At 41.4% G+C, this 24735-nt stretch overlaps 1 protein-coding gene across 1 annotated transcript; it reads left to right on the top strand.

Annotated features, from left to right (window-relative positions):
- The first annotated feature begins 2275 nt into the window (after positions 1 to 2275).
- Positions 2276 to 12963, top strand: gtpbp8 (GTP binding protein 8). Its single transcript, XM_030757333.1, has 7 exons — positions 2276 to 2445; positions 3266 to 3419; positions 5328 to 5426; positions 7842 to 7972; positions 8268 to 8367; positions 9676 to 9794; positions 9987 to 12963. Exons 1-7 carry the CDS (start codon positions 2276 to 2278, stop codon positions 10075 to 10077), a joined length of 864 nt encoding a protein of 287 aa, XP_030613193.1. The 3' UTR covers positions 10078 to 12963.
- The last annotated feature ends 11772 nt before the right edge of the window (positions 12964 to 24735 follow it).

The raw sequence follows: 24735 nt of genomic DNA, 5'->3' as shown, positions 1-24735 counted from the left end.
CGCTCGGTGCAGCTGGATTCCCAGCATGTATTTTCTTAAATGGGAGGTAATGAAAAAGCTGCAGGTATTAGCACATAAAAGGCTGCAGCTCGGGGAGGATGTGAGGCTGTAAGCGAGTCTCTGTGAATTAATGTGTTCAGTGAACATACAATGAATCATAAAAGCAGATGGAGCAGCAGGATGGATGGGTCACATATGTGGACGAGCGCTTTCAGCAGTCTGCACTGCCACCGTGTGGAGAGAGAGGGTGCGGAACAGAGCGAAATATCCCACTCCTCAAATAAAACGCTGCTTTACAAACCATCAGTCAAAGCTGGATGAATATGAGAGTATTATGGGAAGGAGGAGAGCCGCTCTATTTCCACACAGTCATCGATGAAAATCCATTTCCTGTTGGGAGTCTCAGAGGAGAAGAATGCAGAGGGGGAGCGAGGCCTAAGTCGCTCTTATCACCGCCACCTCCTATAAGCAAATTTATGAAGACATTTCTTTGGCGTGCTCAGCCGAAACGTCAGATTTCTAATCCTGAATAATCCTCGGTGAGAGGGTGAGGGAGGACGTGTGAGACAGCTCGAGCCGTACCAGGAACGTTTCCGTGCATCAGCGTGAGGAAACCTGAGCGAGGATTCCTGCTCATAAATCAGCTTTTAATAAGCAGAGTGATGTTCGAGCAGCACAGGGATGAAGCTGGAATCACATCACACCTGTTTCAGTTTCATCAGACTCATTTCAGTGTCTCTTATTTAAACCGCGAGGAGAAATATTTTGTAACATGACATCTTCACAGGAAACAAGATGATGGGGCAGTAAAAGCTGCCAACATCTCTTCATAAATGTCTCAGTAACATGAAGCAGGGCAGGAGTTTACCCCCTCCTCCTCCTTCTGTTTCAGCAGGTTTTCTGAGTGTGAACTGGAGTCATCATAATCTGACATCGATATCGTGCCAGTAACGTGATGATTATTATAAAGTTTATCTGTGTAACACTGTGTAAAACCCGGGGTACAAAAAGCTGTACAAATACAGATAATACAATAAAATGCAATCATGAAGCAGGAAAATAGATAAATTCAGCTACAAATGTAATTATTTATAACTGCTTACTAACAGTGAAGATACAGCAGCAGAGGGAGTGAAGCTGGAGGAGTCTGAATACCTGGGGTCAACCATCCATAGAAACAGACACTGAACAATAGAGGAGAAGAAGAGGGAGGCAGGATGGAGCAGGTGGAGGCGAGTGTCGGGGTGATCTGTGACAGAGTGAAAGGGAAGCTTTAAAGATGGCAGTGAGACCTGCTGTGATGGTGGCTCTGACACAAAGACAGGAGGCCGAGCTGAAGATGTTCAGATCTTCACTGGGAATGAGCAGGATGGAGTCCATCAGAGGGACGGCTCAGAGAGGCTGAGGCCGTTTGGACATGTGCAGAGGAGGGAGGGTGGAGATATGAAGATGGAGCTGCAGGCGGGAGGAACAGAGGAAGACCTCAGACGAGGTTTGTGGATGTAGTGAAGGAGGACATGCAGAGGGTTGGTGAGACAGAGGAGGATGCTGGGATAGGGGGGAGATGGAGGCAGATGATCTGCTGTGGCGCCCCCTAAAGAGAGCAGCTGGTAGAAGAAGATTATACAGGTATATTATATAGATGATGGAGAACATCCTGGAGTTTACTAAAGTGAAAACTAAAAATCAGTTTGAAAATTGTATTTAATTACAATAAAAATTAAAAACTAGAAGGAACATTAAATCAACTCAAAAAGAAGTGCATTTTTAAAACAACTAAGAAGACAAATGCAAGAGAATGATAGAAAAATTAAAAAGATGTAAAATTAGTTTCTCAGTTCATAACATAAAAACACCAAGTAAATAAAACAAATCAAGCAGTCTATTCTTTTTTTAATAACTGAAATAAAACACACATGTGACAGTTTCACACTGTTTTCATGATCTTATGTTTGACCATAAATGCTCAATAAGTTAAAAAAAATGTAAAGTTCAACAAAACTCAACAGTGAAACATGAAGAACTCGAACATTGCTGAGAAAAAACGGAAAATAAAAGCTGTGACGCGGAACTGTTAACAAGCCGTTTCCGTCGGACGCATTTGAGTGCTGCACACAGCATGGAGTAAACAGAAGCGGTTTAAAGTTTGATTTTCAGAGAAATTGTTTCTGCTGCTGATTTTGGGTCGCAAAGCCGTGAAGGTGGAGGCTGCCCCACAGGTGAGGCTGTACCTGTGTGAAAGTGTCCCGTGGCTGGTCTGAGATCAGCGGGGAGCATGCTTCCTGTCCGGCTGCTCCGGTGGCTCCGGCCGGGCCCTGCGGTCCGCTGTGTCGCCGGGCGGAGGCTCCATAAGCGGGCCTCGCTGCAGAAGGTCGCCGCGCTGCCCCCGAAGAAGATGCGAAGCTTGCTTTACCCGTTCAGCGAGCTGGAGACTTACCTGGACAGGTGCGTAAAACTCAGCCGAGTGTGCGAGGTAAAAATGAACCATCGATTTATTCCTGTAACGCCATCAGACAAATATGTACGACACAAAAATTAAACATTGCCACAAAAAACCGGAAATGATGCTTCCGTTCATCTACAGCTACTAATTTACAATATTAATTTGTAAATGATGGAAACCTGTACGGATGTGTCGGAGCTTAAAGACTTAAAACCAGTGTGAGAGTTTCAGTTTAATGTGCGTGAACCGACTTTAACAGAATAAAGGAAACAATAAATTAAAAAATTAAGCAATAAAATTCAAACTGAAAAAATTGAACTCTTAAAGATAAAATAAATATAAATGTATACTTTAAAATTTTATGAAATAAAATTTTTTAAATTTAATTCTAAAACCCTCACTGATGTTGGCGGCATCGTTGCAGTTTGAGATTAAAAGTCTGGGAACCTTTCGGGGGGGTCCACAGCGTAGGACTGTGTGACCCTGCAGGATGAACTCCTCTGCACACAAAAACTTTTTTTTATTTTTAGTGTAATGCACTTAAAACCAGTCCTGACTGAAGATTGTTTCATGCGTGAGAGTCGATAAAGACAAACTGACGGTCCGATACTTAAAGTGTTGCTTGGTTCAAACAGCAGCAGCTGGAACATTCAGTAACATGCAGATAAAATTCCACCTTAAACACTAGTGCTAATTAATCAAGTAAAAGTAAAAAGAAGCACAATATCCTTCTGCATGATATATTTTTAAACAAACTTTATTTATGGCAGCTGAAGCTGAGGGACGCCTTTTAAAGAACTGGAACCGAATCTTTGTTTGCAGGTCTGTGGACCGGACGCAGTTCCAGCTCTTCCATCCCAGTCTGGAGGACATGATGGAAGCAGAGAAGCTCTTCCACTCCTCACCGTCTCATAAGATCGATTACCACATCTCTGCAGAGAGGATGGACCACGCACCGGCCCTCAAACAGCCAGAGGTCAGAGGGCAGCCTCACTCAGAACACACTGTATAGCAGGGATCCTCAAATCCAGGCCTCAACCGCCGCTGTCCTGCAGGTTTTAGATGTGTCTCTGCTTCAACACACCTGAGTCAAATATAGAAGTCGTTAGCACGACTCTGCAGGAGGTAATTCAACCATTTGATTCAGGTGTGTTGGATCAGGGACACATCTAAAAGCTGCAGGACACCGGACCACGAGGCCTGGAGTTGAGGATCCCTGCTGTATAGAAATGATGGACGTAGTTTCTGGTGTTGAAGTGCCTTAAACCTCCGTTCTTTCTAATGGCCACTAGGAGGCGACTCAGGTCATAAAAGAGGTCTGTGAGAAAATTAGCTTCAATTACTCTGACCTCATTCAGCGCTTTCCTGATGAAATTATGGGCTCAGCTTCTAGTGACCTTTATCTTCTATACAGTCTGTGGCCTGCAGCTAGTCTGCAGGGAGCGCTAATATTTGGTCTATTTATGCCTCAGAATTGTGTACATGTTAGCACCCCCGCAGGGGCAGAGATGGGCCTTCATTCAGTCACACCCACAGACATCATGATGCTAACAGCAGTACGTTTTACAGACTCAGCAGATTCACTTTGTTATTGTCTGCTAGCTGTAGCTGCTTGGCTTCATCTCAGCTAACCGTGTTTGTGCTGTTGGAGCCTTTTTAATGCAATTATCTGACCAATAATATGGCTGCTGGATGGTCTGTTAGTCTAATGAACCACACAAGAAGGCTGAGCTCCAGTTTGGGTGAAGCTCAAGTATGACTGAGGTGTGAATGAATAGTGCATGAAATTGTAAAGCGTCTTTTAGTGTCTAGAAAAGCGCTATATAAGACTAATGCATTATTATCATTATTATTATTATTATTATTTTGGTTGGATGGTACTGAGCAGTGATTGGCAGGTATCTGTGGATGCAGCGTTAGCTGAGAACACCTCGCTCTCAAACCTTGAAGGCAGCAGCGCTGAGATCAGCAGGGGTTCACAAACCAATCAGTGATGCCAGCTTAGCTGCATCCATCTCTTATGTATTTATCCTCTCATATAAGGTTAATGTAAGGTGATAATTAATTACCCAACAGTACAGTGATGATTCCCCTGCTGTTTAATAGGGAAAGACTTTACTACCTAAACCAGGCAGTAGCTCAGTCAGTAATTAGTCCAGTGTTAGTTCAGCTGTATATTTCTGTGTGTGCTTACTGATATTTTTAATGGTAAAATGTTTCCTCTCATGAATTTGTTCACCTTGAACATACTTTACAGGAGTTGCTTCACTGATGTGGGGCGGAGGACGAAAGCTTGTTTTAACATTAGAGGCCGAGTCAGTTTAACTCCTCCTTACAGATCAGTGGCTGAAAACCATAGCTGATTGATAAAGGAAATGTGTGGGTATGAGAAACACACACAACCATTCAAAAAGGATTTTGTATAAACTACCCCCCCTCCACACTGAGTCATTTCAGTGGTCATTTGAACACCTGTGCAGAGTAATCTGAGTGCAGGATGGTCGGGAGCAGCTGGTAAAGAAAGAGAACATAAGTAGCTGACACACCCTCATGCCAAAATGGATGAAAAATGTAGCATAATGCGTCTTCGGCCTCATACATAATGAAGCAGGAGTGGACACTGGATAATAAATCAGCAGATTTGTGACCTCAGAGGAGCGTTCAGCATCGGGCAGCGAGCGGACCGAGGGCTCTCTGAGCGCTCCGTAACCACCCGGCCTCCATCAGGAGGTGAAGTACTCACAGTGTCCACCTGGCTGGTGCCCGATAAACGATGGAATGATGGCAGCCAGAGCAGGAGAAACATCCCAGGATCAAAGGTCACAGCTGTGAGGTTCACCTCCACAGGAATCTGCAGCTCACTTCCTGTTCATGTGTTTTCCAGGTGTGTTTTATCGGCAGGAGCAACGTGGGCAAGTCGTCCCTCATCAAAGCTCTGTTTTCTCTGACTCCTGAGGTGGAAGTCCGAGTCTCCAAAACTCCAGTGAGTACCTCATCACTCCAGCTTCATAGATGGTTTCTCACTGAAGAGGTGGACTAACACGAGCCTCAGCCATTTATTTTGGAATAGCTGTATTAGGAGCTGAGCGCTGACACATTTTCATTTACATTTATTTACTGTCGTTCTTTGGCTGCTCAGACTGTGAAAATGAGTTCAGATTTCATCCTCTGTGATATTAAAAGGTTTTAGAAAGTCTTAATATTAAAGGCAGCTCCCTGTGAAGAGTTTTACGTGCAGTTTAAAGCTAAAACACTTTATTTCTAACCAGGTTATTTAAACAGTCAGAAGAAGAAGAACTTTGTCACACACATGCAGTATGTACACAGGAGGCAGCTAGAAAGTGTGTGTGTGTGTGTGTGTGTGTGTGTGTGTGTGTGTGTGTGTGTGTGTGTGTGTGTGTGTGTGTGTGTGTGTGTGTGTGTGTGAGGGCCTTGCTCAAGGGCCTACAGTGATGCCAGTCCAAGGATAAACCCTCCTCCTCCAGTCAGGCGTAGTTTGTGGGGAAAAGTGGGTTCTTAGAAAAACATATTTTCATATGTTCATCTGAAGAAATGGAGCAAAGCCTGGGAGCACACTAACTAACACTAACATGACTCAATTTGGTGTCTGTTCAGGCTGCAAATTTCCCATCACTCCCTCTGACACGACATGATTGGGGGGAGATGAGAGAAGGCCTGGTTCACAGTCTCCGCTCTAATCCATCCCAAAGGTGTTCTATCAGGCTGAGGTCAGGACTCTGTGCAGGCCAGTCAAGTTCTTCCACACCAAACTGGCTCATCCATGTCTTTATGGACCTGCTTTGTGCACTGGTGTGCAGTCATGTTGGAACAGGAAGGGGCCATCCCCAAACTGTTCCCACAAAGGTGGGAGCATCAAACTGTCCCAAATGTCTTGGTATGCTGAAGCATTAAGGGGCCGAGCCCAACTCCTGAAAAACACCCCCACACCATAACCCCCCCCTCCACCAAACTTTACACTTGGCACAATGCAGTCAGACAGGTACAGCTCCCCTGGCAACCAGCAAACCCAGGCTCCTCCCTCTGATTGGCAGATGGAGAAGTGTGATTCATCCCTCCAGAGAACATGTCTGCGCTGCTCTAGAGTCCAGTGGCAGCGTGCTTTACACCATGGAAACCCATCCATGAAGCTCTCACTGTTTTTGAGCTGATCTGAAGGCCACATGAAGGTTGGAGGTCTGTAGTGATTGACTCTGCAGAAAGTTGGTGACCTCTGTGCACTATGACCCTCAGCATCCTCTGACCCCACTCTGTGATTTTACGTGGCCTACCACTTCATGGCTGAGCTGCTGTTGTTCCCAGTCTCTCCCACTTTGTTATAATCATTCAGAGTGTAGACCAGATCATTTATTTGTAGCTCCAATTTACAGATGTCCCCTAAATGCGTCACGAAGTTACTGTTTTAAAAGCAAAGACAGTAAAAAAAAAAAAATTTAAAGATTTATTGGATTTTGTGAAATTAAAATTTGTAAATTTTAATTTCAGCAGTTAAGATTTGGTTTTTGTAGTTAAGTAAAACTTTACCAAAAGTAAGTGTGGAAAAAATGTTTATTGAAAAAAAAGAAATAAAAAACTGGACCAAAAAAAAAAAAAAACTATTTTAGTTTCATTTTAGTTAATTTAGATTTACACACAACCAGCCTGATGGTGTCACTGGGATTTCTGCATGTTTGTAGGTATTAAATGTTCTCAACTTTGTCAATTTTGTTCCTTCTTATTATAACAATTAAAAAGACAAAAAACCTGAAATTAATACAAATGTAATAAAACTGAACCGAGTCGGTCCACTCTGGAAACTAATCTGAGAAGAAAAGGAAGAATGATTTAGGCTGAGTTGGAGTTTGGGACTTAGCTGTGAGGGTTGAACTCAGGGGTCAAAGGTCTGTGAGTGCATCATTGTGAATGGATATTCTCAGAACCTCTGTGTGTGTGTGTGTGTGTGTGTGTGTGTGTGTGTGTGTGTGTGTGTGTGTGTGTGTGTGTGTGTGCGTGTGTGTGTGCGTGTGTGTGTGCGTGTGTGTGTGTGTTGGCTTGTTTTCCAGAGAGAAGATCAGAGGGACAAAAAGATTTTATTGATAGTAAAATATTGATAACATTAAATGACCTTCATGATTCTGGATGTAGAGTTAAATAAATCGGCCTCCTCTCTGAGGAACGATGGCTGAGCAGTTACAGTAACGTGAAGCACACGTGGTGAAATCTGACTTCTTCTCTGTTCTTCGGTACCTTGTGAATATTTCGTGCTGCTGTGATTCACTGAAAATCCCACAAAGCTCGTCTTGTTTTCTTTCCTAAAGTGTTTTTGGACTTTTCTCTGGTAACGGAATTACAGCCATTTAAATTACAGCCTGTCAAATAACCTCATCTGTCTTTTCCTCAGGGTCACACCAAGAAGATGAACTTCTTCAGAGTGGGCAAAGCCTTCACCATCGTGGACATGCCGGGCTACGGACACCGAGCACCCAAAGACTTCGTGGATATGGTGGAGCCGTACCTCTACACACGGAAAAAGTAAGCAGCAGAGAGCTGATGATGCTGACCTTCAGACAGTCTGAGGATGATGTGATGGAGGTACACTGAGGATTTCCTCACATTCCTAAAATGTCCTGAGGGTGAGCTGGTTACTCCTGCAGTTTGGCATCAAAATGTAGGAGACGTTGATGATGATAATAATCAGCCTCTTGGACACAGGATTATTAGCTGTTAACCTGAGCTGAGCAGCTTGTCTTGCCTGTTTTCCTGACCGTGTCATCCTGATGTGAACCTGCCGTTCACTGAAAAACTCGTGTAACGTGTCGTCTTTCAGCCTCGTGCGGACGTTCCTGTTGGTCGACGGCAGCGTCGGGCTGCAGAAGGCTGACCTGATCGCCCTGGAGATGTGTGAGGAGATCAGATGTCCGTATGTGGTAGGACTCCGACTTACAGTTCTGGAATGATCAGGATGATTCAGTGGGAAAAAGGTTTTAAGCTCTCAGCCTGAAAGCAGAGCGTGGAGGAACCTGAAGTCTGATTAGTTAATATTTAAAGGAACCAGTTTAATCAGCTGAGGTGTGGAAGAAGATTTCCTGGCTCCAGCTGGAGCTCTTTGGTGGAGGTGTCTAACCAGTGCCCCCCCCCCCCCCCCCCCCCCCCCTTACATCTGCCTCATTCTTCTTCCCTCAGTCCCTCATCATTATGTCCACACTGAATTAATGCTGAACGCTCCCACTCAGCTATTTAAAAACTGGCCGTTATAATGAAGCAGCCCTGCTCATCGTGCACTCTGCGGTCAATTATTCATACTCTGAGCTGATTAAACACCGCAACACGTTAAGGCTGTGACAGCACAGACGAACTCTGAGTGGAAATTAAAGCTGAAATGGACACAGTTTCTAACCTGAAATGGGCTTTAAAGGAGTCATGTGACTGAGTTCATGGCCAGCCATTAAATTTGTTCATCTGTGTTCAGCTGAACGGGGACTGTGCACACCACAGGAACTTTAAACATGATTACGAGCACATCAAATAATAGTTTATTAGTAAAAAGAAACTCAGCAGGTTACAATTTAAAGTAAGTGTGGTGAGTGAAGTTTGTTGCATGTAACAGGACAGTTTGCAGGAGGTCTCTGTTCTCCTGCTGAAGGGCTGTCCTCTGTAAACATCTGTATTTAAAGTCACGGCTGCAGCCAGTTCAGACTCACCGGGTAATGTTCACGTCTTTGGACTGCAGAACAACAGCAAACTGAATCCTTTAAAAAACATTCAGGGAGTGTTGTGTTCTTAAGTGGCCACAAGATGTCAGAGTGAGTCAGGCTTTTGTTTGTTCAAACTCAATTCAGTACAATTTTATTTATATAGGAGCAGAACACAACAAACAGTCGCCTCAAGGCACTTTGTATTGTGGGTAAAGACCCTACAATAATACAGAGAAAACCCAACAGTCCAAACGACCCCCTATGAGCAGCACTTGGTGACAGTGGGAAGGAAAAACTCCCTTTAACAGGAAGAAACCTCCATCAGAACCAGGCTCAGGGAGGGGGGGCATCTGCTGAGGGGGGAGAGAGACAGAGATTAATAATAACTAATGATTATGAAGAGAAGCCAATATGGGAGAAATCTGCTCTCTCTTTCTAGTCCCTGTCAGTACTCTAGCTGCAGCATTTTGGATCAGCTGAAGGCTTTTCAGGGAGCTTCCTGTCTCTGCACTTCGCTGATATTTGCACTGTGTTGTTCAGATTGTGGTGACAAAGATCGACAAATGTGGGAGCGGCGTCCTGCTGACAAACTTGCTGAACCTTCAGGATGTGGTGAAGACACAGACGACGAGCTGCTTCCCGCAGCCGTTTCTCATCAGGTGACTGTCCCACTTCCTGTCACAGAGCAGCCACAGGGTGTTTCTTAATGATACCAAGAAATCATCAGTCATCAGTCATAGATTTCATTAATAGTTTTTGGTCAAACCCAGTACCTGAAACCTAATAATTACACAGTATATTACAATCTAAAAGGTCTAAATTCTCCCTCTTTGTCTTTGTTTATGGGACAGCTCGCTCCATTTTTGGGGGGTTTACCTGCTGAGGTGCTTCATCGCTCATGTAACAGGCAGCATCAGGTTGAAGGACACGTCACAGAGCTGAACCAGAAAAAAGCACAGAGACTCCTCTACAAAGACCTGCTTCAGAGGCTTTTATTTTCTAATAAAATGTGAAACACTTCCTGGTTGCGCTGCCCCCCCCAGAGGGGGGATGAGGTATTGTTTTTGGTATGTATGTCTGCCAACAATATTACAGCAAAACTGGAGCTGCCATTCATACCACATTTGCACCAAAGATGGCCAGTGACCCGTAGATCACCTGATTAACTCTTTGCTATCATTGGGTCAAGGTCAGAGGTCAAGTTCAAAAAGCACAATACAATGATGTCACGCAGGATGTTCAAATTCACACCACAGATGCATCTACTAAAAATCTTGGATGAGTTTGAATCTCGGCAACCTTGAGCTAAAGGTCAGAGGTCACTGTGCCTTAAAAGTGAAATCCTGGTGCTGGATTTGTTACTTTAATGAATAACCTGTACAGGTCGCCAGCCTGTCGCAGGGCCAACACAGAAAGACAGACAACCTTTCACACTTGTACCTATGGGCAATTTAGAGTTTCCAGTTAACCCCAGTAAGCGCAGGTCTGTGGGAGGAAGCCCACGCAGACACGGGGAGAACACGCAAACTCCACACAGAGAGAGGCCTGTGCCAAGGGGGAATCGAACCCAGGTCTTATTCTGTGAGGCAGCAGTGCTAATCACCGTGCTGCCCAAACTAACAACAAAGACAAAACTGGATACATTTACAAAACTAACTACATTGACCTAAAGCTGCATTCATAAAGAGTCTTTTTGATCTGAACTTTGAAACATTTCACCTTTTAAAATCCCTGAATTATAATAATGAAAACACTGAAACTAACGAGAACAGCTGAACATTTTCAAACAAAAACTAACCTGAAGCAAACAAACCTAATGATTGTTCATGGAAGATTTACATTCCTTTTTATTTTGTTAGGGCGGCGTGGTGGCTAGCACTGCTGCCTCACAGCTAGAAGGTCTGGGTTTGAATCCGAGTTCTCTGATATGCAGTTAGGTTAATGAGAGCCCTGCATGTGCTCGTGCATAGAAAGGCTCTGGATTGTGTAAGGAAATATTTGGTTAAATATTGAGCACACACTGTGTTACATTTCCAGCATGTAACCATGACTCAGAGCTGTGAAATAGCTGCACACAGTTTTAAACACATTATTGACAGGATTTCATTGTTAATGCAGACATTAAAAAAGGAAAACTCCTGATGGCTCCACCCACAGTCCAATATAAGTCATTGAAAGAGCTTCAGCATACTGTACTAAACCTTAGTACAGTACATGATTATCCACTATAAAACAATGAGTGGCAGCCGTTAAGATAAAGCCGGACATAAACCTGTTAAAGGTTTTCCAGTTAAAGCACGCAGTGTAAAAGCTCAGCTCTATTTTTAGCTGTTGGAGAAAATTAAAAACCTGCTAAAAATAAAAATCTCAGGGTGCACTGATCTCTGTTACACCTGCCTTCATATACTTATTTTACCAGGAAATCTCTTTTCTAACAGAGGCCTGGCAGCCATATAATACCTGAAGGTCTTAAACTACCTGTGCCTGTCGACTGTCGTTACAGTTTTGGTATGATGTGGGGGAAACAAAGTCAAACCAAACCACGTCCAGATTGGAGGAACACAGCAGATACAGTCTGAGCCTCTAAAGGAACAATTCAGGGTCTGAATCTTGGATTTAATCTCTGAAAAACTGCTGCAAAATTTAAGCCCCCACAAAAAGCTGCTGTGATAATGAGTATAAGGAGCTGTGTAATAAGCATGAGCATCAGTTCCTTTCCAGCAGAAAGGTCCCATAAGAAACGAAAGGACGAGTTTTGAGACAAACATGAAATCAGAATGAAAAGCAGCCAAAACCGTCTGTTTGTATCAAACGGCCACGATGGAAACGAAAGTTTACAAACATTAAGGAACCTCAGTTTTTTCAAACAATGCTGAAGAGATAATAGCACAGAAAAATAAAAATTACTCAACCAAATGTTACAGGCTGAATGAGACGAATCATGTATGAGAGAAACTGCATTCATTTAAAGACCAAACATCAGGACTTTGAAAGGTTCGAGGACCCGTTCATGGATCATTTTCTGATTGCCGTGTTTGATGTTTTCTCTGGAGTGGATTTTATTCCTTTTGAGAACAGGAGTTCAGTCTCTTTATTTCCAGTTGGTTTGGTTTCTTCAACAATGCTGTTTGTTTTATTTTTTTTTAACATTTTTAACATTACTGTTTAGAATATATGAATATATTCTCATGAGAAATATGCATAAGTTTGAGCTCTAATGAAATCAAATGCAGTGTTTTTTTTCCATGAATTTCCATATGCACCATTTTCTAACGTTAAACCTGTTAAAGCATCATGAGTTACACTGTCAGGTATGAAGCTGCCGTGGAACCAGCTCATGGAGCAAAGACAAAGATCCTGTTCTGCTACAGACAGAGACAGAAAACTATGCCTCAGGGTTCAGTGGGGATTTTGTTTTTAAGTTAAAATTTAACACCATTAATAGATTACTCTCCAGCCCCTGTGCTCAGTCTGCAGACCGTCCTCCGGTATAGCAGCACCCGCAGAGGTCGGTGCTTTGGCTGGAGCCTGCAGCCGAGCTGGAGTCAGAACAGCTGCTGGTAGGAACATTTCTAACATGGAGACTAAAAGCTGCAGCTATGCTTGAGTTTTACTGCAGGAAGGAAGGGTTTGAATGGAAAATGCATCATGTTGTTGTGATGTGAGTAGAGTGATCACGCTGCATTTCCTGTGACTGAAATATGTTCAGGTAAGAGCAGGGCTGTCTTAGATTGGCATTTCTTACATGCAACGTGTGCAAATAGATAAGCCCTTGTGCGTATTATCAATGCTTATTAAGATATTAAAAACTTTGATGTCATTAAAAGCCATGTCATTAAATACCTTTGTTATAATAATTTATAACAGAATTATAAACATTTGAATCTAACTGATTAATGTTATTTTAAACCTTTTGTTGCTTTATTCATATTGTCACATACTTTGTTCCGCATTTATTAACAGGTAACTGTGCAATTATTAACTTTTAAATCTACTGGACCTAAAACTAAGGTTAACTAATACCGTATGATAAACCTATTAACAGTCAAATAATGATTTTAGGTTCTCATTTAGTTCTTACAGCTGCAAAAAAGCATATTTAACTGTTTATATCGGCATAGTTAAATTCTGCTAACTGCCTAGTAATGTATTTGTTAAAGTTTAACAATGCTAGGTAAGTCAGTTAAGCTCTTAGTGTTAGTAACATTATATAATAAGCATATTAATCTATTGAGTAACCCTCAATGACCTTAAAATAAAATTTACCTGACAGGGTAATATGTAGTAGGTACGTCCTGCCATACAGACAATTATTTTTCTAAATGACCCTCACATTTAACATGAAAAAACTTTTGTGGCATCAGATATGATGTTATATAATGTAAATAAACAGTTATATAATGTAAATAAACAGTGGGCCAAGGATCGAACCCTGAGGTCTGTCACGAATGATTAAATAAAAAAGAAGTCCATAAGTTTATGGAGACTGGGAATAATGAAACAATGAACACAGAAAGAAACACAAACTAGAAAGAACTTGTAAAAACACAACAGTCGCCGGCATCTTTTCTAACACTTACACAGAGCTCCTGATCAGGATGGCTGAAGAGTCCAATTCCTCTACTGTGCTGAAATTTAATGTGTCACTAACTGGCAGTGAAACCCAACGGCTGTATTACACAGAAGTTTAATCAGTGCTAAGAAAATGCAACATGTCATAGAAGCAAGATTTTCAAACCAAAAAAGATCTCTACAGAATCCAGTCATGATTCATGGTATTACAAAACTATTTTATATGTAGACACACAGCTAAAAAAGCCCAAAATCACTTCTGTGGTGCACATCAGCAGATCCACAGCCATAAACATTCACAGAAACTACTAAACAAAAGATCAAGGTCAAGGCCACAAACTCAAATGTCACTGCACCTTTTTTCCTTCCTGTCCCCAAGCCAGCCAGTGAGCCCAATTCCCAAAACTATCTTATCTCTCTCTTAACAGTGGAGCCGTAACCACTGTGTGAAACCTATCAGATTAGATTGTTATCTGCAGTCAGATCTGAGGAGATGTGACATAACACAAGCCTTCACACACTTCACAGTTTACTGCATCATGAACGAAGGGCAAGTCGGATCAAGTAGAACAGATAAAAGTTGATGGCGCAGATAAAGATTGATAAGACTCCCTCTGAAGAAAATACTTTCTACCACAGTGGATGACTAAGATCCTTTTCCTCGTAGCACAGAGCTGATCTGCACACACATTTTATGAACAGAGGTGTGAACCCTTTAAAGGTGCAGTATCAAAGTAGCAGGGTTACAAAAGAGAAGATATATAACGTGAAATATGTGACCTCTCACTTGGTGTTGGCTCTTATTGTAGCATTGTATACTTCCTCAGGGTGCATAGACATTTTCCAGGGCCAAATTCAAACATGTTTTAAGCACTTTTAAGGTGCATTTTCAAGATTTTCCAGCACTGGGATACATATTTATACAAATACATACATAGTCAAAATTATTTCACATTTTTTAATCACATTAAAAAGATTGTATTATGGCATAAGTCACTTGACAGAAAATAACTACTGATAGTTAATTCTGGAAACTTTATTCTGCAGATTGTGAGCAAATCCAGTTTAAAACAGCTCCTACGTGTTGCTACCATAGACATACGTAGACGCTGCATTGCGCGCCGAAGCGTGCGTTAACCGCCGCCATATTGGATTTGGCAAACATAAACACAGAGGTGCTTCACTCTGGTGCTTCGTGGCGTTGTCCAAATAGTATTTTACAGTTGAAACTGGGTCACATGGGCTTACGTTCCACAGGTAAGAGTGAAAACATTTTTTTTAAATTGTATTTAGCCATTCTAACATTTTGAAAACATAATTTGCAGACGTTGCAGTGAGACTACGTAGTCCTGCGGTGAAACCAGCCTCCAAACAGTGAAAATCTAACAAAGACTGATTGATCTTCAGACCTTCTACTTCCTGCTCATAACTCTGTTTTTACATCTGTGCTTCTTGGCCCCTTGTTTTTGTGTAATAATAATAATACATTTAATTTATGAAGCACTTTACAAAAAGTTGGAAATAGCTCTTTCTTGTTTTACTTTTTAATCATAAAATTTTATTCTATGCAATAAAACATAAATCTATAATTTTAGCATACAGTTATAATGTGTGAATGAGACGCATTAACTTAAAGAACTTTGTAGAAAGGCGCTTTATGAAGTTCAGTCCTTTCACTTGGATTAGTTTACAGATCTGCCACATCCAATATGGCGGACATGCTGATGGATCATAGCAACGGGCCGACCTGCTCAACGCGGCGTCTACGTGTGTGTATATATTATATATATATATATATGTGTGTGTGTGTGGCTGTCACAGTATAACAATGGCAGGCTGTTTTAACATAAAATCGGTTTCATCACACTTACATTCCAGATATCTGAAATTGATTTATGACTAGACGCATTAGTAAATTAAGATATCTGTAATTATATTTTGACTAGACAAAATACCTATTTGAGATATCTCTAATTTCATTCTGACTAGTAGAAATGACGTCAGATTTCTTTAGAATTCATTGAGTTGAATGGAGGCTTCAATTCAAGATATCTACAATGAATTACTGACTATCTGAAACACATATTTCAGATATCTACAATTAAATTATGACTAGTTATAAAATTAATTCGAGATATCGCGCTTTTTGTTCTGACTAGTCATAATTCTAATTAAAGATATCTTAAATGTATTTTTGGATAGGGGATAAATAGTTTTGGATAGTTTAAATTAAATTCTAGATATCTTGAAAGCGAATAATGACTAGGCAAAATTAAATTAAAGATATCTAGAACTGTAATTTTGACTAGTCATAATTCCCTTTAAGATATCTCCAAATGAATTACAGACGGGGCCGGCGGTAGCATAGGACAAATCTGATTCTTGCCCACCCAATCAAAATCTCCCATACCGCCTGCGGGCAGCGAATAGTACTCCCATCAAGCTACGCCTACAATAGTTTTTATTTTCCACACTTTGACTTTCTCACACGCGTTCGTGGTTCGAGACCAGCTAGTTTGCGGGGCCGGAATTGAACCCGTTTTTCGGCCGAGCACCGAGTGTTTCGGCGGTGGAAAATCCGCCTCATGGTTCAAATTACGGCTCCGGAACCCTGTTGGTGGGAAAGAGGCCTGATTCAGGGCTGCACCCCCTCGTTTCGTGCTTTTCCTTAATCTGGGTCACACTCCATGTTAATATGTTAATATCCATGTTAATATTTTTCCTTCTTTTTACCATGAGCATGTATCACGTCTATCAGTAAATCTAGCACTGGGGTATCCCCAACAGCTCCCGTCCCGCTGCTGCCCGTGCTGAAATATCTCCCCCTGAGCGGGTTACCTGCTGCGTCTCCTCCTCTGTCCGATCACCAGACAATCTGCTGACTAGTTTCTCTGCATGTAACAGCACAAGCACCCCTGATGCTAGTCCTACTCTAGCCACATCCCCAGACCCAAAGCAGGTCCTTCCTCTGGCCGTTTCAGCGCCAGGTCCTACCGTTGCGGACCTGAATAGCACTGTGCCCACACCAGGGTTATTATAGTTAACGAAATAACGAAAACTAAAATTGAAAAAACATTGTCGTTAACTGAAATAAATAAAGGCTACAATTAAAAGGAAAAAACGATAACTAACTAAAACTGTATTGTGAGTTTAAAAAACGAACTAAAACTAACTGATTTATTGTGTATTGATCATTTTTCCGCTCTCAGAGTTTAAGCTGGGAGCGCCGTCGGGCAGCTGTGTGCGTGCGTGTGCACGAGGAAGCGGCAGAGTCGCTCTGAACCGACCGGGTTCAGAGCGACTCCACGACGCTGTGATGAACCTGTTCAGTTCTTGTGCGTTTCCGTCTACTTTATCAGTGAGAGAAAAACAATCAGGAATAACAATCAAAGCATCAGGACTCACAAATGTCAGCAGATTCCTGGAGGGAGACTGCTGTCGGAATGGACGTGAGGAAATGAAGGAAGTGGAAAAACAGGGACAAATATGTTTGCCGCCAAAAAACTGAACACAAAGAGCGAGGACCAAAAAAAGTCCCAGCTGGCACCGCAGCACACGACCACAAGGTAATTAACACACACCACACACACAGCTACACAAGCATAAATGCGGACATGAGGTCGGACACTTGTTGTGTACAGAGGCTGCAAAGACCCTGCAAGTCTAATCAGCGAGCAGCTAACCAAGCTAACAGAAGCAGCTTCAGGTGGTGAGAACATCAGGATGCAGCTGGATTTGTTTTTATCAGACACCACATGTAGCTGTTATTAATCTACTGCACTGACACTGGAGTTTATTGGGAGTTTATTGTAGAAGTTATTGAGTTTGGAGTTCATATTTTTCTTTGTTTCTCCCTGTTGGTGTTCATGTGTGTCCTAATTATTACACATTTAGCATGTAGTGCTTCTGTCTTGTGAACTGTTGGTTGTTGAATATATTTCTTTATGGTATCTTTTGGTGAGTTTTTATTACACAATAGTCACTTTTGTGCACTGAATCTTGCACCTGACAAAGTGTGAAAATACTAAAACTAATACTGAAACTAATGAAACTAAACTAAAACTAAGCATTAAACCTAAAATAAAAACTAATGAAAACGAGCAAAACCACTCTGAAAACTAATTAAAACTAACTGAATTAGAGAAACAAAAGTAAAAACGAACTAAAACTAAACAATAATGTAAAAATCCAAAACTATTATAACCGTGGCCCACACAGCCAGTACTAGCTAACCATCGTGCCTTCACCAAAACGTTCCGCTCATTCAGCCCAAACTAGACCTGGGCTATAATACTCTGTGGCTCAGGACACGTTTCTGCTTCCCAAATGAATTTGTCACAAAGTTTGCCCAAAAAAACCCAGAAGAATGATTCTGTAGTTTTTCACATTTTGCATTTTTTGCAGTTGCTGTTCTCTTTCTGTTGTACTGTTGTATAATAAAAAAAAGAATTAAAAAAAAAAAAGTATATTCCAGCCACAGAAGGTCACAAATCTGTGTACTTTTGTGATGTCCCAAACCCAGATAAATGGAGAGGGTATATGTATATCTTTGTGCCTGCTAGGGCTGTATTCAACTCCCAAAAAACAAACAAATATAGCCTAATATTTTGTGTCATATTATATATATACTTGCCCACCTACATTTTCAGTCTGCCCACCCAACTACAGTGGGCTAGAACCAGGCCTGATTACAGATATCTTGAATTAGACAGTTTTTATATTTAAGACATCTTAAATTAACATTCTGAGTAGTCAGAATGACATTACTGATATCTTGAATCTGTATTCTGTCGAGTCAAAACATCAGAGATTTATGGAGCATTTTGGCAGAAAGTTTATAAGGCAGTTTGTTAAAACGGCCTGCCATAAAATCAGAGATTCTTTGCAGATTTCTTAAGCAGTCTTCAAGTACATAAATTTCGCGTTCTCCACATATCCCATACTGAAGAGCTCTTTCTATATTGTTGCATTTTCTTATAATTTTGTCCAGAACGGCGCCATTGCAGCCACCTGAAATTCTACACTACAGGCAATTGTTTCAACAGCTCAGTACAGCACAAGGGGGCTTACACACAATCTCTTAATTCAGATATCTAAAATTGTAATTTTGACAAGTCATAATTAAGTTCGCATCGAATTCAGCTCCGCGCACGTAAAGTTTCCTCACGAGAGCATGAACCTGCAGCAGCGCACAGCAGACACTCGTGTGCGCCGTGTTTCTTTGTGCGTGAAGCTGTTGAGTTTTAGGTACGTCAGTTGTTGAATTTACTCGCGAGGAATAAATACCTGCGCTCGCGGAACGACGTTATCAGACGGAAAAACCGCACAAACTGGCAACGGTTAGATGGAAGGATGGCTGCACCTTCGTACAGTACAGAGGGGACATGTACAACCACAAGACACAATAACACAGCTGTTGTTTCTACCCAAGGCATTTTGGAGAGAGTATAGTGTGGAGCTAAATTGGGGCCATAAAGTTTGTTCGAAAAAAAACATTTTGAAACTGAAAAATTATTTTGAACCCGAAAAAAAAATTTAAACAGGAAAAAAAAGTTTTGCAACTGAAAAAAAAAAGATGTGAAACTAAAAAAATATATATTTCAAACCTACATTTCAGATTCAAGGGTTTTTTTGCACTTTCAGATTTTTTTTTTCGCAGTTTCAAATTTTTTTTTCGAGTTCAAACTTTTGGCCCTGTTTTGGCGTGGGGGGGGGGGGGGGGGGGGGGGTGTCGGAGCCTCAGATAACGGGGGTGTGGAATCATGACTGACAGCTCAACACAGCGGCTGAACAACATAGTCCCAGCTGTTGCATTCAGGGACCGTGGGAACTGGAAAAGTCTTTAATGCAGCATTGATATTCTATATGTATGTGATTGGTTTTGAAAGATAACATGCTTCACCGATGCAAGCAGCTTATATGAATACATGACTCGAATCTCAGAGGAAAACATATCTTGACAGATTTGCACAGAATTTGAAGTCCGTGTTGGAGATTTCCCACGCTCCCAAAGTAAAGCAGAAGCCTCGTCTTCATAGTCATATGCTCGTCTTTATCTGCGGGCGCTAGCAGTGATCTTTATGGCCCCAATTTAGCTCCATAGTGTAGCAGCTGTGGCCGTTATTTGACTTGAAATGACGACTTCAATGACGACAATTTTGACTTTATTCTCAAAATGCACAAAAGGCTTTATTTTTTTCTCAATGTTTCCCTCACACTCCTTCATATACTAGCAAGCTAAATATTTCAGTAGCACAAAAGTAATTTAGTAACGCACAGAAGTGCAAAGTTTGATATGTTTTATTGGTCGAAAACATTTAATAATGGTCAAAAATGCATTTATGTAGGTTGACTGGTAACAGAACTGGTTCTTTAATTAAACAGCGTTCTGACATGAAGGAATCCTCACAGATAATGTAATGAACAAATTATTCACTTTTTAATATCAACCTTAAGTTAAAAAAACAGCTATTAAAATATGCCTATTCGGTTTGAAACTCTAATCTAATAAATCTAAATATCAATAAAAATAATAATAACCAAAAGAAATAAATAAAAGTGATACCTCTCATATTTAATAGACAAGCTGTGTGCCTCTTTACAGCCCTGCATTTAGCCAAACAGAAGGTTAAAAATATTGGCCTAAGCAGAAGAGCCAAAATGATTTTTCTGCCTCTCATTTGAAATTCATTCAAACTGACTTCTTGTCCAGTAAGTAAACTTTATCCTGTGTATGAAAGTAAACTGACAATCATCCATATTCATGGTAACATTCCCGACTGACCGTTTTACCTCATTCAGAGAGTTTCTGACTCCTGCTGCTGTCTCCGGCTCCCAAACACTCGGAGCCATTCAGAGGGGGGCGGGGGGGGGGGGGGGGGGGGGGGGGGGGGGGCATTGTGGCATGACACTATGTTGTACTTTCAAAATAAAAGCACACGAGTTAAAACCATTTCTCCTCCGCGGTGTAATTTTTGGGTGGGACAAATGCGCCTGTCTCCAATATTGGGGGGGACATGTCCCCCCCCCGGTTCCTACGCCTATGCCAGCGACCATAGTCAAATGTCTTCCAGGGGCCAGAGCAGGCGACATTCATGGAAATTTGAAACTGCTGGCTAAGGCTAATCGTAGATTTGGTAAGATCGTTATTCACGTCGGCAGTAATGACACCCGGTTACGCCAATCGGAGGTCACTAAATTAACACTAAAGTTAATATTGAATCGTATGTAACTTTGACTCTGTAGTTTTCTCTGGGCCCCTCCCCAGTCGGACCAGGAGCGACATGTTTAGCCGCATGTTCTCCTTGACTTACTGGCTGTCTTTCAAAAATTTGTTTTATTTATCGTTATCTATCATCCACCTGGCCCTTACTCAGAGTTTGTCTGATTTCTCAGACTTTTTATCTGATTTAGGTCTCAGTTCAGATAAAAGTGAGGCAATAGAAAGAGACTGAAAATAACTATATTTACAGAAAAAAGAACCCATTCCCCCCATGTGGTCACAACAGATGGTTGAGGCCCTGTGACTGGTCTTGTCACTTGGCACTCTGGTGCTACCCTCAGCCAGAAGAACTGCAAGAAAACAAAAAAAAAAGATCTACTGCAACTTGTAGGTCACGGACAAACCAGTTACATGCACTATTATTTAAAATGTTACATGCCACAATAACGTATAATGGATTAACCAAATTTAACTTTACTATACTTCTGTACTGAACTTACTATACTGATCCTCGCCAAACATCCTTAGGAACGTCTCTTGGAGCCATTTCTAAACTGCAGATTCCAAGATCATCAGTTCAAACAACTGTACGTAAGTTCAAGTTATACTGATGTCACTACTTTGCCGAGGTCAGGAAGAAGACCCCAAACTGTCACCCTCAAATGAGAGGAAATTGGGTAGGATGTTCAGGAACAACCCAGGCACCACCCAGGCTCAGGCCTGCCATGAACTGGAAACTGCTGGAACACCAACGTCACTGACCACAGAGAAGTCAAATTTATAACTGAGAGGGTGCCGACCATGCAGAAGCCCCTGTTCCAAAATCGACACCTTCAAGCTTCACTGAAATTTACAGCTGTCCACATGGACGAGCCAGATTTGTTCTGGAGAAGAGTTTGATGGTCAGACAGACAAAGATTGAGTTTTTTGACCACAATGACGAGTTATGTTTGAAGGTGTAAAGGTGAGATTTTCAGACCTGAGAACTGCTGCAACTTTGAAAACTGTCCATGCAGTTTTATTTGATGCGTTACTGTCCACCCAGTCTCATAAAACCTAACATGTCAGTTAAAACTTCTCTCTCCACCAATAACTCCCTCAGCATGTTCTGCTCCTACCTGCCAGTTCCTGGAGTTTCCTTTCTAACCATTGGGTAACCAAGGTAATGGCTGCATGTGTCATCATCTTTTTAACGAGTTTGGTCAAAGTGCCAGCAGGAGCTCCACATTTTAAACAACAGTTCAATGACACATGTCACTGGTATCAGCACAGGCTGGTGTTTTTATATTCATATTTTATAGTGTTCTCATAAAGTGCGTCAAAGAGGGTTAGTTTACAAAACCTGATCTATCTGTGGACAACCTCATTGGCTGACTTGAGGCAACTGTTTGTCGTGATTTGGCACTATATACATAAAATTGAATTCAACTGAAAATTGAATTTAACTTGCTGATTGAAGAATGGGATGTCATCCCACAGCAGTGTGATCAAGCTGGTGACCAGCATGAGGAGGAGCTGCCAGGCTGTTGTGGCTGTGTGTGGTTCTTCCACATGCTGCTGAGGCCCCTGGTTCTTACATGAATAAATTGTTAAATTGCCAATATGTCTTATTTCTTCAGACTTCAATCATCCAATCCAATAAACAATGCCAAACAAGAGTCGGTAGCAGAATCAGCTGTTTGGCAGAAAGAAAGAAAGATACTTTATTGATCCCGAAGGAAATCCAGCAGCTTAGTATGTACAATAAATGTGGCTCCATTGAAGGGGGAATAAACAGGCTTTCCAACAGTATCAGATTTATTACCAAGAATACAATAAAGAAATAACTGACCGAATACAAATTTCCTTACTTTTTATGCTAAGTTTAGTTAGCACTACAGCAGGGGAGTGAGCAATGAGTAACTTTTCTGATGTGGCAGCAAATTTGAAATCCAAAGTTTGAAGCAGCTCAGAGAAAGGAGAACGAGGGGACAGGAGATGAAGATAAACTGAACAGTTAAAGCTTACAGGTCAGGTCCAGCTCATGTTGGCCTGTGTAGATGATGTGTTGCTGTGAAGTTATCTGGTTATTTCATACTGTGGAATGTCTTTAAAAGCAAATTACATGATATAATAAATTGGACAGTAAGTGCAGGCTAAACTGGCTTTGCAGTGGTGGACTGTGGTATGCTCACTGCTAGTTTAGGTCCTGGTAGCAGCAGTGACATTAAAAAAAGAGAGAAAAATAGAACAGAAATTTCTCTAGGCCTGAAAAATATGGGAAAATATTAAGCCACCAATCAGATTGCAGTCATGGATCTAAATGCATACTCATTTGGTGGATTTTTTATTTTTTTTTAATATGGTGGCACTGTTTTTATTTTGTCATCATTTCAGGTTATAAATTAAGTCGGGCCACATGGATGAATAAATGAATGACAGAAGCTTCGTCCTGCATTAACCTGCCATTTAATCCCATTCAGATTTTTAATTTAAAATAACAATCAATCGCCTAAAAGACTCTTAAAGACATGTAATGTTTGGAATTATTCAACACGAGTTCTGACTTTTGTTTTAATGACAGTTTGTATTTTAAATGCTGAGCGGTGTTTAACCCTTGTGCTTTAATTGATTAAACCCAGACTAGCAGCACTGCAGACTTTGTACTGTGAACAAGAGTTTGTAGCTTTTATTTCCTCTCTTTTACTTCTAAATGTAACCACAAACCTGATCAGATGGTTGGAGTGCTCCCTCATGTTTGGACGCTGTTATTTTAGACATGTGCAGGTGGATGATGGCGTCTGCAGCCTTTAGTTTGGTATAAAATGCCAAAGTTGTGCTTCAGATGCTGACTGGTTGCCCTTTAACCTCTTATTTACACATTAGCCCTCAACTCTTCAGTGGAACCTGGCACAGTAAGAACAGTTTGGTTTAATAAGAGTCTTCAGAGAAGATGAATGACTGAGGTTGGAGTTGTGGTTTTGCTTCAGAGTGACCATCAGCTGTGCTACAATCGGAAAAAACACCAACTTTTTTATTGTTTCCACACCTGGCATAAACAGCATGTTGATGTGATACGCCTGTAAAACATTTTCATCTTCTTTTTATGTTTTATTGCTTTACAACATTTGGGGTGGATATACAATTACATTTATGGCACTTTAAAATAAAAAATAAGAAAACAGATATAAAATCAAAAAGTAGAAACATTAAAGCAGAATGATGATATCAATTTTTTCCACTTTGTCTGCCTCGTGTGGCGTTGCCTCCCATCTTAGTCAACTCTTCCAGCTGTGCAGTCACTGACCTTTCTGCACTCCAAGGTTATTTTCTGTCACCAGGAGCTCACTTTAAAGCCATTCTTGCCTTTTCATTTTAACTGCGTGTGGATGTGTCACGGCTGCTGTGTCACTCCTGTTTATTAGACTGATTAGGAGATCAAACGGGTCATTATTATGAGAACTGTGCAAAGAACACGTACACTGTGGCCTGTTTTCTGCCTCTTGGAAACGTGTCTTTTCCTCCGTGATGATGCATGATAGTTTGAGAGTCCAATAAAGTTTTAAAACTCAGGTGGCTATAAAAGCTGGAGTCAAGGTGCAATCCCATTTCACATTTCATTGTGGATTTTCTATTTTATATGCATGTGCTTTTGAACACTGACCCCATAAAATATAAGGTATTGGTTAATTTTTGATTTTTGTGCCCAATTTTATTTGGCTTAGGAAGCGTGGGCATAAAGGGCGGCGATCCGAGCTTACTCCTTCTCTTTGTCACTTCCATCTTCCTGGACAGAAGGAGAAACAGGACCAGTCTCATCTCGAGGA

The sequence above is a fragment of the Archocentrus centrarchus genome, chromosome 21, assembly GCF_007364275.1.
Source record: "Archocentrus centrarchus isolate MPI-CPG fArcCen1 chromosome 21, fArcCen1, whole genome shotgun sequence".
NCBI lineage: Eukaryota > Metazoa > Chordata > Actinopteri > Cichliformes > Cichlidae > Archocentrus > Archocentrus centrarchus.
Note: the sequence above shows the minus strand (reverse complement) of the source record. Positions and strands in the feature narration are given on the sequence as shown.

Excerpts from the sequence above, each read along its gene's own strand:
- gtpbp8 (XM_030757333.1), top strand. The coding sequence starts at position 2,276 with ATGCTTCCTGTCCGGCTGCTCCGGTGGCTCCGGCCGGGCCCTGCGGTC. Across the intron at positions 2,446-3,265 it reads CTGGAGACTTACCTGGACAG|GTCTGTGGACCGGACGCAGT; the intron begins GTGCGTAAAACT and ends CTTTGTTTGCAG. Across the intron at positions 7,973-8,267 it reads TACCTCTACACACGGAAAAA|CCTCGTGCGGACGTTCCTGT; the intron begins GTAAGCAGCAGA and ends GTCGTCTTTCAG.